The following is a 16,870-nucleotide window of genomic DNA, read 5'->3' as shown; positions in this document are numbered from 1 at the left end:
TAGGAGAATGGGCAATAAAGTGGCAAATGAAAAACAATGAAGAAATAAATGCGCAGATTATTTTTAAACGGAGAGAAAATCCAAAAATCTGATATGCAAAGGGACTTGAGAATCTGTGTGCAGAACACCCTAAAGGTTAACTTGCAGTCTGAGTCAGTGGTGAGGAATGGAAATGCAATGTTAGGATTCATTTCAAGAGGTCCAGAATACACGAACGGGGATGTGATGCTGAGCCTTTACAAGGCACTGGTGAGGCCACACCCTGAGTATTGTGAACAGTTTTGGGCTCCTCATCTCAGAAAAGAGGTGTTGGTGTTGAAGAGGGTTCAGAGGACGTTCACAAGGATGATTCTGGGAATGAAAGGGTTATCATATGAGTAACATTTGATGGCTCTGGGCCTGTACTCGCTGGAAGGATGAGGGAGGATCTCATAGAAACCTTTCAATGTTGAAATGTTGGAAGACCTAGACAGTGTAGATGTGGAAGGGATGAATCCCATGGTGGGGGAGTCTAGGACAAGAGGGCACAGTCTCAGGATAGAGGGGTGTCCATTTAAAACACAGATGTGGAGAATTTTCTTTAGCCAAAGGGTGGTGAATTTGTGGAATTTATTACCATAGGCAGACATGATCCCAGCTCTCTTCTAATGTCAGACACATACTTCAGATAAGTCTTCGGTGATAAGTCACCCTCGTCAGTCCCAAAACAAAGGTCAATGGGCAACCTTGCCACGCACGCAAATATAAGGTAATATGGCGAGTACACAGTAGCTTAATTCTGAGTACAGTTGTAACTGTGAACCAGATGTCCGATATGTTGACTCCACTTGCTCTTCTTGATGACCTCCAGGGTCCCAGCATGTCTAGCAAGGTCCAATTAAACCTCTTGGGCTGGGGATCACCCTGTGGATGATAGGGCATGGTCCTTGACTCTCAACTCCAAGCATGCCCAGTAACTCAAGGGTGAGTCTGCTCGTGAACTCCTGTCCCTGGTCAGTATTTATCCACCTGGGGGGCTGTAATAAATGAAATACTCCTCCCATAACACTTTGGCCACTGTGGACACCCTCTGGTACTTGATAGGAAAAGCCTACACGTATATGGTGTAGCGGTCCTTGATGATTAAGGCATTCGCCGAGTTGCTGGCATCGGGTTCTATTGACAGGAAATCCATACATACCAAGTCCAGGGGCCCCACATTCTGCAAGTGGGACAAGAGAGTGCCAGTGTAGACAGCGTCTCTGGGTTTGGCATCGTTACACAGGCTGTCTGTGTCCTTTAGGAACAATTTTAAAATACTCTTATTTGTATGTAAGGTTCTGAATAATCTAGCGTCTCCAAAATTTTAGAGAGCCTATCCCCTTACATCCCTAATCATAATCTTAGATCCATGAATATTGGTGTGCTTAGTGTTCCAAGAGCCAAGCATACAGCATAAGAACAGGTGATGCGGCCTTTTGCTCTTATGCACCAAAAATCTGATACTCCACTGACTGAAATGCACCCGGCTAGTGGAACATTTCAAAATAGTTGTAGAAACCTACTTTCTTAATTTGGCCCACTTATGGGATTTCTTAATGCCTGTTGATGTTGATCATATTTATATAATAAGGTATATTTGATTACATCTTGTACTATATAATGTTTGTCTTTACTAATGATTTTTAATTCTGTCTCATATTTGTATAACTATATTGATTTATCTTTACATATTGAGCCTGCATCTTAATGTATAAAAGGTGCGATATAAATAAAGTTAATATTATTATATTAGTAATTTCTCCAGACAGAAACATGCCAACTTCTGATAGGAACCTGCCTTTTCAAATAAACATAAATCCCCTCCCTCAGAATCTTCTCTAACAATTTCACTCCCACTGATGTAAGGCTCACTATCCTGTTGTTTCCAGGCTATCTGTACTGCCCTTTTTGAACAGGGCCTCAATGTCAGCTATCGTCTGAACTTCTGGTACTTCACACATGGTTAGTGAAGATGCAAATATCTTTATTAGAACCCAAGAATCTCCTCCTTTGCTTTCTTTTGTATGCAGGGATAGATCCCATGCAGCCCTGGGGACTTACTCAATTTGATGTGCTCTAATAGTCTTAGCACTTCCTGTTTCTTGATACAGATATACTCCAGAATAGCTGAAAACCTCTTCCTGAACTCTCCTGTCTCCCCGTCCTTCTCCCTGGTGAACACAAATGAGAAATATTCTATTAGTATTACATTCATAAACCCTCACTCCACATATATGTATATTACTCCTCTGGTCCCTGAGCTGACATAGCCATTCCTTAATTATGTTAGTGTCTAACATAACAAAAGGTTATAGGTTTCTCCTTGACCCTAGTTGCTAAGGTCAATTCATCTCTCCTTTTTGCCCTCCCAATTTCTTAAAGTTTTACTCTGCACACCCTATAAACTGGTGAATACTAATAATAATTTCCAATATCTTTCTTCTTTTCACCGATCAAACCATCAATATCCTTCATTAAACAAAGTTTGCTGAACTTACCATTTTTTGTTTCTTACCCTCATGGATATGCTAACTCTGAATTCCGACTGTTGTGCTTTTAAATGCATTGCAAGCAGCTGCTGTCAATCTTTCTCTAACAGTCCTATCACAGTAGGCATCTGACTTCTCCAGGTTAGGGATTTTTTTTATTGGATCTGGAATGGGGATACAAAGCTGCTAACTCACAGAGGATCAGAGGTGGAGAGGGTTGGTAACTTTAAATTCCTGGGTGTCACTATCTGAGAGCCTGTTTTGGGACCATCAAATGAGCACAATTGAAAAGGAAAAGCAGTAGGGCCTTTGCTTCCTCAGGATTCTGCAGAGATTTGAAACGTCATCAAAAACCTTGGCAAACTTCAATAGATGTATGGCAGAAAGTGTACTGACTGGCTGCATTATGGCCTGGTATGTGAGCACCAATGCCTTTGAGTTGAAAATCCTACAAGAGGCCCAGTGTGTCATGGATAAAACCTTCCCAATCACTGAGCACATCTACATGAAACGTTGTGGTAGAAAAGGAGCATCCATCATCAAAGATCCTCACCATCCAGGCCATGCTCTTTTCTTGCTGCTGCCATCAGTTTGAGGGTACAAGAGCCTAAGGACTTGCACCACCAGGTTCAAGAACAGTTACTATGACTCAACTATCAGGCTCTTGAACAAAAAGGGATTCTTGAACACGCTTTCTATTTCTGGTGTTCCCGCAACTGAAGGTCTCACTTTAAGGAATCTTTATCTTGTTATTTCATGCTCATTATTTATTGCTATTTATTTATATTTTTGTTTGTACAGTTTGTTGTTCTTTGACCCTGTTTACTAAGTATGCCCACAGGAGAAAGAATCTCAGAGTTGTAAGTGGTGACATGTATGTACTCTGATAATAAATTTTACTTTGACTTTACTTACACTCTGAGGAATAAAGTCTTAGCCTGTTCAACTTCTCCATGTAACTGAACCCTCAAGATCTGGCATCGTACATGCTTTCCAGTTTAATAAAATCTTTCCTCTGGTAGTGCAACCAAAACTGAATGTAATACCCTAAGTGTGGTTTCACTTGCATTCTGTACATCTGCACTATGACCTTACAACATTTATATTTAGGCCAACATGCCAAATCCTCTTCACCACTTTTTCTGTACTGTGGTAGGATTGGAAATCAAGAGATTCAAGCATCAAATTGAGGTCAAGATGGTGCCAGCCATCTACGGCGACATCCTGCAGACAGCTCAAAAAATTACTTCTTCTTTTGAGCATGCTCCCTCTCCTGAACTGCATGTGATTTCAGCCTGTAATTTCCATATTGATTATGCGTTTTGGGACAATTGAGTGATCTGGCTCTTTTGCTGTATCCAGAGGCGTTCAGTGAGATTGAGAGTGGAGTGGCAGAACGTGAACCCATGGCCAGCCCCATTACTCCTTGATGATTAAAGCGTTGAGCAAGATTGAAATTAACGACGGCAAGAGCAGAAGGCGAGCAGGTTTTCAGTATCATCTGCCTGTGTTTGACCAATCTCCCTCTCCCTCTTGGTGTTGCTGAAGGAAGCTGCAAGATTCTTGGGTCCAGTGTTGCAAGGTTTGATCAACACAGCTCATGACTGTGGGTCTCTTTCAGGGGTTTCCACAGTTTGATGTTCAGTATCAGCAACTGCAGATTTGTTTTTGGAGGACTCTGCTGTTCAAGTTACATGTGTTGCTAGCCTCTGGTTACTCCTTTTTTGCTGTTTGGTTGAATTGTCCAGGGCGCTCCGGTGTGGACTGGCTCTGTGGCCTGCAGTCAGTGACTCAGTGCTGAACTGAACTGAGCTGAACTGACCTAAACTGAACACTCCTAAACTGTTTTGAAGGTGCTGCAGTTTGATGTTTAATATTCTGTGAGTTATCCACCGAACTTTTTTATTGTTTACGTGATTTGTTATTTTATTCACACGTTGAGTGTTTGATGTTTTCTTTGAACAGGCTCCAAAGTTTCTTTGTTTCATTGCTGCCTGAATCTCAGGGTTGTATACTGTATACGTACTTTGATAATAAACGTACTTGGAATCTTCAATCTTTGAAGGTTGGCTGATGATTTAGGAGATGCATTGTGCTTAAGGATTTTGGACAGGAACGAGAGACTGAGCAGGGCAGTGCTTTGCAAGGAGAGTGATATTTTGTTATTTTATGTGTGCAGATGTGATCATGAGAGATTTGAAAACAGGATGAACAATGGCAGAGGAGGGGTTAATATTAACATTATGTTTTAGAAGTGTGCGATGTACACACAGTTGGTAATAAATGGGATCACAGGTGGGGTGGAGATAGAGAATAAGTTTTGTGAATAAGTTGAACTTAGAACAGAGACAAGTTGGGATACACAGAGAGAAGCAGTTTAAACTCCAGGGCAGCAATTGTAGGAGACGTTGGTCCACTGGTCAAAAGGAAGCCAGATGGACAGCCACATCAAGCTGTGTTTCCTGGACATTTTATAAGGTTGATTTAGAGAGGCAGCAGGGAATTAAGGGTTATCTCGGCATTCCTGGACAATCTTTGGAGTAGGACTGTTGATGATAAGTGGGCACAACTGTATTTTTAACCCAGGATATTCTTCACCAAGGATGTTTCCTTCACTTTACATGGTTAAATATTTAACAACTGTAGGGGTTTAGAAGGAGGGTCAGCCATTGGGAGCATTTGGGATGAGAGAGTAAGTTATAATAGGAGAAGGCATTCAGTAATATTGAAGAGGGTGCGACTACACTTCAGAATTTGAGTTCTCTGAATGTCCTTCAGTCCAATACTCTGGAGTCCAGTCCTTTTCTGAACTGTTTTGGTTGCCTCATGTTTAGGACATAATATCGCTGGCACCCTAATTTTAGTTCTATTTCCATTATCTTGGTTAAGAAATGCATTTGATAAACGTGTTAAATCATTTGTAGCTGTTGTAATGAATGCCACAAAGTAGTATGGTAGTACAGCAGATGGTACTTCTGCTAACCCCTCCAACAGTCTGGGTTTAACCTTACCCTTTGGTCCTGTCTGTGTGAAGTTTACACATTTCCTTGTGACCCTGTGGGTTTTCCCTAGGTGTGCCAGTTTCCTTTATCATACCAAAGATATTCAACAAACTTAACTAGCTTGCATTAAGTTACTGTAAATGTTGGCAAGTGGCAAAAACAATCAAAAAAGAGAGGGAATAACCATAGGATAAATAAGGAGCTTGTGGGGCCATGGAATTGCTTTCTGATGGGCAGAACAATCTCCTGGTTATAATAAATTTTTAAATGAATTTTGAATAGTTTTTATGTTCTTCTCTCCACAGGAGTTCTCGGAATTGCATTTTATTTTCTGAGCATTGCTGTCTGTCACACTGTGGCTGATGTGGCTTTCTTAGCTGTTGTATTATACTGGTCATATGCTCAAGGTAAGTGCATATGTTTTCTTGCCCATTGTGAAGATGATCACTGTGGCATTCTTCAGTGTGGTTATATTGGAATGAGTATCTCAGTCAGTACATTGTAAACTGCTTTGCCCTATTGTCCTGTTTATTATTTATTGTAATGCCTGCACTGTTTTGTGCACTTTATGCAGTCCTGGGTAGGTCTGTAGTCTAGTGTGTTTTTTTTTCTGTGTTTGTTTTTTACGTAGTTCAGTCTAGTTTTTGTACTGTGTTGTGTAACACCATGGTCCTGAAAAAAACGTCTCATTTTTACTATGTACTGTACCAGCAGTTTTGGTTGAAATGACAATAAAAAGTGACTTGACTTCTTCAATGGCTTCAATGACTTTAATGGCTGAATGTCAGGAATTCGGTTTTCAACCCAGAATAGAAGGATTAAGGACAACTTCATAATTGTGTGAGGACTCCAGAAGGCATTTAATAAAGTTGTTCATCATTTGAAACTTTCAGAATTGAAAGCGTGAAAGTGGTGTGGAACTACCCCTGAAATTGCCTTTTGTGAGAGCTCTGCATAGAACGTAAAATGTAAAGCAGTAAACAATAGACTCTTGAGCCAACAAGATATATGCCAATCCTGATGCCAATCCAATCTAATGCCATCTGTATGCAGATGGTCTATGTAGCTCCATTCCCTGCTTGTTCATGTGTTTGTCTAAATATCTCTTAAATGAGTGTCTTGCTTGCACTACTTCCCTTGGATATGCATTCCAGGCACCTGCCACTCAGTGTAAATCAAAAACTTACCTCATTAATATCCTTTGAACTTACCCCTTCTCACCTTCAATCTATGCTCTCTAGTATTTGACATTTCCACCCTGGGGAGAAATGGCCTGACTGTCTATCCTATGTATTTCTCTGATTTCAATCAGGTCACCCTTCAGCCTCCCACACTTCAGAGAAAACAATCCCACTTTGTCCAATAACTTCTTATGGCCAGTGTTATCTAATTTTGGCAACCTCCTGTTAGTCTCTTCTGCACACTTTCCGAAACTTCCACATCTTTCCTAAAATGTAGTGACCACATTACTCCAAATGATGCCTAACTAAAGTTTTATACAGCTGCAACGCGTCTTCCTGACTTTAGAGAACAACACTGCAATTGATGAAGAAAAGTATGCCGTATGCCTTTGTTACCACCCTGATACTTGTATTGTCCCTTTTGGGAGCTGTGGATTTGCACCTCCAAGATGCCTCATGGCGACTCCTGGCCTGGCCTCCTTTACTGCCATGATGAGGCCACTCTCAGGTTGTACGAACAACACCTTATTTTCTTTCTGGGTAGCCTCCAATCTGATGGCATGAACATCCATTTTTCCAACCTGGTTACTTTCCCCCTCCCCCTTCCCTCTTTTTCAATCCCCCATTTTGGTCCCTCCCTTACCTCTCCTCTTCTCAGCTGCTCATCACATGCCCCCAGTGGCCCTCCTCCTTCTCTTTCTTCCATGGTACACTCTCATCTCCTATCAAATTCCTTCTCCTCCAATCCTTTTTCATTTGTCACCTATTACCTCCCAGCTTCTTACTTCATCGCATTCCTCACCCACCTGTCTTCATCAATCACCTTCTATCTTGTACTTCCCGATGAAGGGTCTCGGCCCGAAACGTCGACAGGGCTTCTCCTTATAGATGCTGCCTGGCCTGCTGTGTTCCACCAGCATTTTGTGTGTGTTGTTTGAATTTCTAGCATCTTCAGATTTCCTCGTGTTTACTCCTTCCCCTCCCCTGGATTTCCAGCATCTGCAAAATCTCTTGGGTCTATACATCAGTGCTCCATTTGCTGCTTACTTTCCTCATATGGTACATTTGATCTCCCAAATGCAATACCTCACATTTGCCTGGTGATTAAATGTCATACTGCCATATTTCCAACTAGTCTATATCTTGCCAGATCCTTTGAGAATTTTCCTCACTTTCCACAAATCCACCAACTTTTGTATCATCTGCAAACTTGCTAATGAGCCTGCATGTATTTTGTCTAAATTATTTGCATATACCAAAAACACTGATTCCTGTGGAACACCTCTGGTCACAGACTTCCAGAGTAACACCCATCTACCACTAACCCTTGGCTTCTATTTTTAATTCAGTCTACCAAGTCATTGTGATAGAGTAATACAGCATGGAAATGAGTCTTTTGGTCCCACTTGTCCATGCCAACCCTGGTACCCGCCAACCTAGTCTCATTTGCCTGCAGATGGCCTATATTCTTCTAAACCCCTCCTATCCATGTACTTATCATAATCTATTTTAAAAGTTGTTATTTTATCTGCCTCAGGCACTTTCTATGGTGACACATTCTGTATACACATCACCTCTGCATGAAGATATTTGCTCCTCTGGTCTAGAAACATAGAAAATCTACAGCACAATACAGGCCCTTTGGCCCACAAAGCTGTGCCAAACATCTCCCTACCTAGGCTTTACCCATAATCCTCTATTTTTCTGCTCCATGTAGCCATCCAGGAGTCTCTTAAAAGACCCAATCATTTCTGCCTCCACCACCGTCGCCGGCAGCCCATTCCACACACTCACAACTCTCTGCGTAAAAAACGTACTCCTGACATCTCCTCTGTACTTACTTCCAAGCACGTTAAAACTATGTCCTCTCATGCTAGCCATTTCAGTCCTGAGGAAAAGCCTCTGACTTTCCACATGCTCAATGCCTCTCATTATCTTATACACCTCTATCAGGTCACCTCCTATCCTCCGTCACTCCAAGGAGAAAGGGCCGATTTCACTCAACCTATTCTCATAAGGCATGCTCCCCAATCCAGGCAACATCCTTGTAAATCTCCTCTGCACCCTTTCTATGGTTTCCACATTCTTCCTGTAGTGAGGTGACCAGAACTGAGCACAGTATTCCAAGTGGGATAGCAACATTACTTCTCGGCTTTTAAACTCAATTCCACGATTGATGAAGGCCAATGCACCGTATGCCTTCTTAACCACAGAGTCAACCTGCGTAGCAGCTTTGAGTGTCCTATGGACTCGGACCCCAAGATCCTTCAGATCCTCCATACTGCCAAGAGTCTTACCATTAATACTATATTCTGCCATCATATTTGACCTACCAAAATGAACCACCACACACTTATCTGGGTTGATCTCCAACTGCCACTTCTCAGCCCAGTTTTGCATCCTATCAATGTCCCGAGTAGCCTCTGACAGTCCTCCACACTATCCACAACACCCCAACCTTAGTGTCATCAGCAGATTTACTAACCCACTTCCTCATCCAGGTCATTTATAAAAATCACAAAGAATAGGTATCCCAGAACAGATCCCTGAGGCACACCACTGCTCACCATCCTCCATGCAGAATATGACCCATCTACAGTCACTTCTGTGGGCAAGCCAGTTCTGGATCCACAAATCAATGTCCCCTTGGATCCCATGCCTCCTTATTTTCTCAGTAAGCCTTTCATGGGGTACCTTGTCAAATTCCTTGCTGAAATCCAAGAACACTATATCTACTGCTCTTCCTTCATCAATATGTTTAGTCACACCCTCAAAAAATTCAATCAGGCTCGTAAGGCACGGCCTGCCTTTGACAAAGCCATGCTGACTATTCGTAATCATATTATACCTCTCCCAATGTTCATAAATCCTGCCTCTCAGGATTTTCTCCATTAACTTGCCAACCACTGAAGTAAGACTCACTGGCCTATAATTTCCTGGGCTATTACTACTCCCTTTCATGAATAAGGGAACAACATCTGCAACCCTCCAATCCTCTGGAACCTCGCCCGTCCTCATTGATGATGCAAATATCATTGCCAGATGCTCAGCAATCTCCTCCCTCGACTCCCACAGTAGCCTGGGGTACATCCTGTCTGGTCCTGGTGACTTATCCAACTTGATGCTTTCCAAAAGCTCCAGCACATCCTCTTCCTTAATATCTACATGATCAAGCTTTGATCTCTTTTAAATCTTTCATCTCCCATTTTAAACTTATGTTTTAAACCCTTAAATCTTTATTCTGCTCTAACTCCATATATAAATTTGCAGACGTGACCACTGTAATGGGCTGTATCTCAAATAACAAAGAGCCAGTGTACAGGAACATTTGCAATATGGTGTCAGAAAGCAACTTTGCCCTCAATTGCAGCAAAGCAAAAGATCTGTTCATTTTCTGCAGGAAGGGTAGTGTTGCACATGTTCCTATCTACATCAACTGTGTTGAGGTTGAGAGAACTGAGAGTTTCAAATTTCTAGAACAGAACATCACCAGTCTGTCCTGGTCCAGCCACATGGACACGATGGCTAAGAAAGCTTACCAACCCCAAATTCCTCGGGACGCTAACAAACTTTTGCATCTCCCCATTGAATTTAATAACCATAGAAAACATCCTATCTGGATAGATCACGGCTTGGTATGGCAACTATTCTGATTGCAAGAAATTGCGGAGCTGTGGACACAGTTCAGCACATCACAGAAATCAGCTTCCCCTCGATAGAGTCTCTACACTTATCACTGCCTCGGTAAGGCAGTTCACATAAAATAAAAAACCCATCCAGGTTCCCTCCACACAGGCTTAATAGTGGAACATGCTGCATGTATAATAATAGTCATGGTGCCAGCTCACATACATACCAGAATGAAGTTCAGGTGCTCACCAGAAGGGAAGTCAGCCTTCCCATTGAGACACAACTATCTCTTCTGTAGCATATCACTGACTCATGGAAATCAGCCAACGCTACCCTCTGCCATAGGAATGGGGAAGATTAGGTGACAAAGTAATTAAATTGAGCCAACAAGGAATTAACAATAGACAATAGGTGCAGAAGTAGACCATTCGGCCCTTTGAGCCTGCACCACCATTCTGAGATCATGGCTGATCATCTACTATCAATACCCGGTTCCTGCCTTGTCCCCATATCCCTTGATTCCCCTATCCATAAGATACCTATCTAGCTCCTTCTTGAAAGCATCCAGAGAATTGGCCTCCACTGCCTTCCGAGGCAGTGCATTCCTGACCCCCACAACTCTCTGGGAGTATTCTCTCTGGGAATTTCCTTAACTCTGTCCTAAATGACCTACCCCTTATTCTCAAACCATGCCCTCTGTTACTGGACTCTCCCAGCATCTGGAACATATTTCCTGCCTCTATCTTGTACAATCCCTTAATAATCTTATATGTTGCAATGATATCCCCTCTCAATCTCCTTAATTCCAACGTGTACAAGCCCAGTCTCTCTAACCTCTCTGCGTAAGACAGTCCGGACATCCCAGGAATTAACCTTGTGAATCTATGCTGCACTTCCTCTACAGCCAGGATGTCCTTCCTTAACCCTGGAGACCAAAACTGTACACAATACTCCAGGTGTGGTGTCACCAGGGCCCTGTACAAATGCAAGAGGATTTCCTTGCTCTTGTACTCAATTCCCTTTGTAACAAAGGCCAACATTCCATTAGCCTTCTTCACTGCCTGCTGCACTTGCTCATTCACCTTCAGTGACTGATGAACAAGGACTCCTAGATCGCTTTGTAGTTCTCCACTACCTAACTCTACACCATTCAGATAATAATCTGCCTTCCTGTTCTTACTCCCAAAGTGGATAACCTCACACTTATTCACATTAAACGTCATCTGCCAAGTATCTGCCCACTCACCCAGCCTATCCAAGTCACCCTGAATTCTCCTAACATCCTCATCACATGTCACACTGCCACCTAGTTTAGTATGATCAGCAAACTTGCTGATGTTATTCTCAATGCCTTCATCTAAATCGTTGATGTAAATCGTAAACAGCTGTGGTCCCAATACCGCGCCCTGTGGCATCCAACTAGTCACCACCTGCCATTCCGAAAAACACCCATTCACTGTTACCCTTTGCTTTCTATCTGCCAACCAGTTTTCTATCCATGTCAATATCTTCCCCCCAATGCCATGAGCTCTGATTTTACCCACCAATCTCCTATGTGGGACCTTATCAAATGCCTTCTGAAAATCGAGGTACACTACATCCACTGGATCTCCCTTGTCTAACTTCCTGGTTACATCCTTGAAAAACTCCAATAGATTAGTCAAGCATGATTTGCCCTTGGTAAATCCATGCTGGCTTGGCCCAATCCTATCACTGCTATCTAGATATGCCACAATTTCATCTTTAATAATGGACTCTAGCATTTTCCCCACTACCGATGTTAGGCTGACAGGACGATAGTTCTCTGTTTTCTCCCTCCCTCCTTTCTTAAAAAGTGTGATAACATTAGTGAAGACAACCCCAGTGAAGAGTTGACAGCTAGCTCCAGTTATGAATAACAGACATGATGGAGCCTGATGAGATTGAGGGTGTGAGATTCAACAACTTTCTTGTGAAGTTTTAAGGGTTTCTCTGAAAATGATGGTGTGGATGTTGGGAAAAGCAACCTGTGGATCAACTTCTGGATCCCTGGCAGCTGTGTAATGCATTCCCCAAGATCTGGCTTTTTCCTTTCCAGAAGAAGCAACCAGTGCAGAATATAATTTGCTGATAATATAGAAACATAGAAAACCTACAGCACAATACAGGCCCGTTGGCCCACAAGGTTGTGATGAACATGTCCCTACCTTAGAAATTACCAGGTCTACCCACAGCTCTCTATTTTTCAAAGCTCCGTGTACCTATCCAAAAGTGTCTTCAACAATCATATCCGCCTCCACCATCGTTGCCGGCAGCCCATTCCACGCGCTCAACACTCGCTGTGTAAGAAACTTACCCTGACATCTCCTCTGTACCTACTCCCAAGCATCTTAGACCTGTGCCCTCTTGTGGCAGCCATTTCTGCCCTGGGAAAAAGCCTCTGACTATCCACACAATCAATGCCTCTCATCATCTTATACACCTCTATCAGGTCATCTCTCATCCTCCATCACTCCAAGGAGAAAAAGCCGAGTTCACTCAACCTGTTTTCATAAGGCATTCTCCCCAATCCAGGCAACATCCTTGTAAATCTCCTCTGCACCCTTTTTATGGTTTCCACATCCTTCCTGTAGTGAGGCGACCAGAACTGAGCACAATACTCCAAGTGGGGTCTGACCAGGGTCCTGCAACATTCCCTCTTGGCTCCTAAATTCAATTCCACGATTGATGAAGGCCAATACACCATATGTCTTCTTAACCACAGCATCAACCTGTGCAGCTGCTTTGAGTTTCCTATGGACTCGGAACCCAAGATCCCTCTGACCCTCCACACTGCCAAGAGTCTTACCAATAATACTATATTCTGCCATCATATTTGACCTACCAAAATGAACCACTTCACACTTATCTGGGTTGAACTCCATCTGCTATTTCTCAACCCAGTTTTGCATCCTATCAATGTCCTGCTGTAATCTCTGACAGTCCTCCACACTATCCACAACACCCCCAACCTTTGTGTCATCAGCAAACTTACTAACCCATCCCTCCACTTCCTCATCCAGATCATTTATAAAAATCACAAACAGTAAGGGTCCCTGAGGCACTCCATGCAGAATATGTCCATCTACAACCACTCTTTGCCTTCTGTGGGCAAGCCAGTTCTGGATCCACAAATCAATGCCCCCTTGGATCCCATGCCTCCTTACTTTCTCAACAAGCCTTGCATGGGGTACCTTATCAAATTCCTTGCTGAAATCCAAAAACACTACATCTACTGCTCTTCCTTCATCTATGTGTTTAGTCACATCCTCAAAAAATTAAATCAGGCTCGTAAGGCATGACCTGCCATTGACAAAGCCATGCTGACTATTCCTAATCATATTATAGCTCTTCAAATGTTCATAATTCCTGCTCCCAGGATCTTCTCCATCAAATTAACCAACCACTGAAGTAAGACTCACTGGTCTATAATTTCCTGGGCTATCTCTACTCCCTTTCTTGAATAGGAATTCGCAACCCTCCAATCTTCCGGAACCTCTCTGGTCCTCATTGATGATGCAAAGATCATTGTCAGAGGCTCAGCAATCTGTTCCCACGCCTCCTGCAGTAGCCTGGGGTACATCTCATTCGGTCCTGACGACTGATCCAACTTGATGCTTTCCAAAAGCTCCAGCACATCCTCTTTCTTAATATCTACATGCTCAAGCTTTTCAGTCTACTGCAAGTCATCACTACAATCACGAGATCCTTTTCCATAGTGAAAACTGAAGTGAAGTATTCATTAAGTACCTGTGCTATTTTCTCCAGTTCCATACACACTTTCCCATTGTCACACTTGATAGGTCCTATTCTTTCACATTTTATCCTCTTGCTCTTCACATACTTGTAGGAAAACCTTGGGGTTTTCCTTAATCCTGCCCTCCAAGGCCTTCTCATGGCCCCTTCCGGCTCTCCTAATTTCCTTCTTACATTCCTTCTTGTTAGCTTTATAATCTTCTAGATCTCTAACATTACCTAGCTCTTCCAACCTTTTGCAAGCTTTTCTTCTTGACTAGGTTTACTACAGCCTTTGTACTCCACGGTTCCTGTACCCTATCATAACTTCCCTGTCTCATTGGAATGTACCTATGCAGAACTCCTCACAAAAATGTTCCACCCTGAACATTTGCCACATTTCCTCCATACCTTTCCCTGAGATCACCTGTTCCCAATTTAAGCTTCCAAATTCCTGCCTGATATGCTCATAATTCCCCTTACTCCAATTAATTGCTTTTCTAACTTATTTGTTCCTATCTCTCTCCAATGCTATTGTAAATGAGATAGAATTATGATCACTATCTCCAAAATGCTCTACCACTGAGAGATCTGACACCTGATCAGGTTCATTTCTGAATACCAAATCAAGTGCAGTCTCTCCTCTTGTAGGCTTACCTACATATTGTGTCAAGAAACCTTTGTGAACACACCTAACAAACTCCACCCCATCTAAACCCCTTGCTCTAGGGAGATGCCAATTGGTATTTGGGAAATTAAAGTCTCCCACCATGACAACTCTGTTATTATTACACCTTTCCAGAATCTGTTTCCCCATCTGCTCCTCGATATCCCTGTTACTATTGGGCAGCCTATAAAAAACACCCAGTAGTGTTATTGACCCATTCCTGTTTCGAACTTCCACCCACAGAGACTCTGTAACCAATCCCACCATGATGTCCACCTTTTCTGTAGCCGTGACACTATCTTTGATCAACAGTGCCACGCCACCACCTCTTTTGCCTCCCTCCCTGTCCTTTCTGAAACATCTAAAACCTGGCACTTGAAGTAACCATTCCTGTCCCTGAACCATCCAAGTCTCTGTAATGACCACCACATCATATCTCCAGGTACTGATCCACGCTCTAAGCTCATCCGTTTTGATCCCAGTACTCCTTGCGTTAAAATAGACACATCTCAAACCGTCGGTCTGAGCGCGTCCCTTCTTTTACTCCTGCCTGTCCTCCCTCACACACGGTCTCCAAGCTTTCTCTTCTCCAGACTCTTCATTTCGGACTCCCAACAATTCTAGTATAAACTCTCCCTAGTAGCCTTAGCAAACCTCCCACCAGGATATTGGCCCCCCTGGGATTCAAGTGCAACTCGTCCTTTTTGTACAGGTCACACCTGCCCCAAAAGAGGTCCCAATGATCCAGAAATCTGAATCCCTGCCCCCCTGCTCCAATCCCTCAGCCTATTTATCCTCCACCTCATTCTATTCCTACTCTCACTGTCACGTGGCACAGGCAGTAATTCCGAAATTATTACCTTTGCTGTCCTGCTTCTCAACTTCCTTCCTAACTCCCTGTAGTCTGTTTTCAGGACCTCTTCCCTTTTCCTACCTATGTCATTGGTACCAATACCTCTACCTCTGGCTCTTCTTCCTCTCACCGCAGGATATCGTGGACGCGACCTGAAACATCCCGGACCCTGTCACCTAGGAGGCAATCTACCATTCGAGTTTCTTTCCTGCATCCACAGAATCGCCTGTCTGACCCCCTCACTATATAGTCCCCTATCACTACTGCCTTTCTCTTCCTTTAACTTCCCTTCTGAGCAACAGTGACGGACTCTGTGCCAGGGGCACGGCCACTTTTGCTTCCCTTAGGTTGGCTGTCCCCCCCAAACAATACCCAAACAGGAGTACTTATTGTTAAGGGGTACAGCCACAGGGGTACTCTCTAGTACCTGACTCTTCCCCTTCCCTCTCCTGACTGTTACCCACTTGTCAGTCTCCCGTGGCCCAGGTGTGACCACTTGCCTATAACTCCTTTCTATCACCTCCTCGCTCTCCCTGACCAGACGAAGGTCGTCAAACTGCAACTCCTGTTCCCTAACATGGTCCCTTAGGAGCTGCAGCTCAACACACTGGGTGCAGACGTGGCCGTCCGGGATGCCGGGAGACTCCAGGACTTCCCACACCTGACAGCGAGCACAGAACACCGGCACTGCCGATATGGTAAGATTGGATTCGGGATCTGTGGTGAAGATGGAATAGAACCCATGAATCCTCTATTCTTGGGCAGCATATCAATTCAGTGCTCTGTTAACCCACCTCAAAAGGCAGGTAGTTGATGCAGGAATGATGTGTTAGGTTGCCACGTTCCCCTCCCTGCAGGAGATAAGTGGAGCTCTTTTCTTGCAACAATTATAGTTTCCATGATTAGCTCTCTGGATTTATTTCTTATTGCAGGCCTTTCACCACTGGTTGTTGTCACGAGCAGTACATTAATCACAGGACTGCTGCTCTCTTCACTGAACATTAATACATTTGTTTATCTGCCCTGGACCAGGACATCAAACCAAGGTATCTGTTATTGATTATTTTACACTTGGTATAAAATCAGTATATTTGTGACTACTTCCCATATGGACAGATAAACTATTTGAATTATCAGCCCCACACCTACCATCTCAGTTCTGGCTCCCCCAGTCCTCGTGACCTGGTGGGTGCACTCGTCCTACAGTGTTGTCCAATAGTGACGTGGTGCTTTGTATCAACACAAAACATATGGAGTGATTTTGCAGTTGACTC

The 16,870-nt window shown here is 43.3% G+C and overlaps 1 protein-coding gene across 1 annotated transcript in view; it reads left to right on the top strand.

Moving 5' to 3' along the window:
- LOC140721245 (uncharacterized) overlaps positions 1-16,870 on the top strand; it is a 77,779-nt gene that overhangs the window by 16,128 nt on the left and 44,781 nt on the right. Inside the window, exons 5-6 of the mRNA XM_073036098.1 lie at positions 5,818-5,919; positions 16,529-16,642. Coding sequence (XP_072892199.1) covers positions 5,818-5,919; positions 16,529-16,642 — 216 coding nt within the window. The remainder of the gene's footprint in view (positions 1-5,817; positions 5,920-16,528; positions 16,643-16,870) is intronic.

Source organism: Hemitrygon akajei, chromosome 2, assembly GCF_048418815.1.
Source record: "Hemitrygon akajei chromosome 2, sHemAka1.3, whole genome shotgun sequence".
Taxonomy (NCBI): Eukaryota; Metazoa; Chordata; class Chondrichthyes; order Myliobatiformes; family Dasyatidae; genus Hemitrygon; species Hemitrygon akajei.
This window is presented reverse-complemented; position numbering and strand designations above follow the sequence as displayed.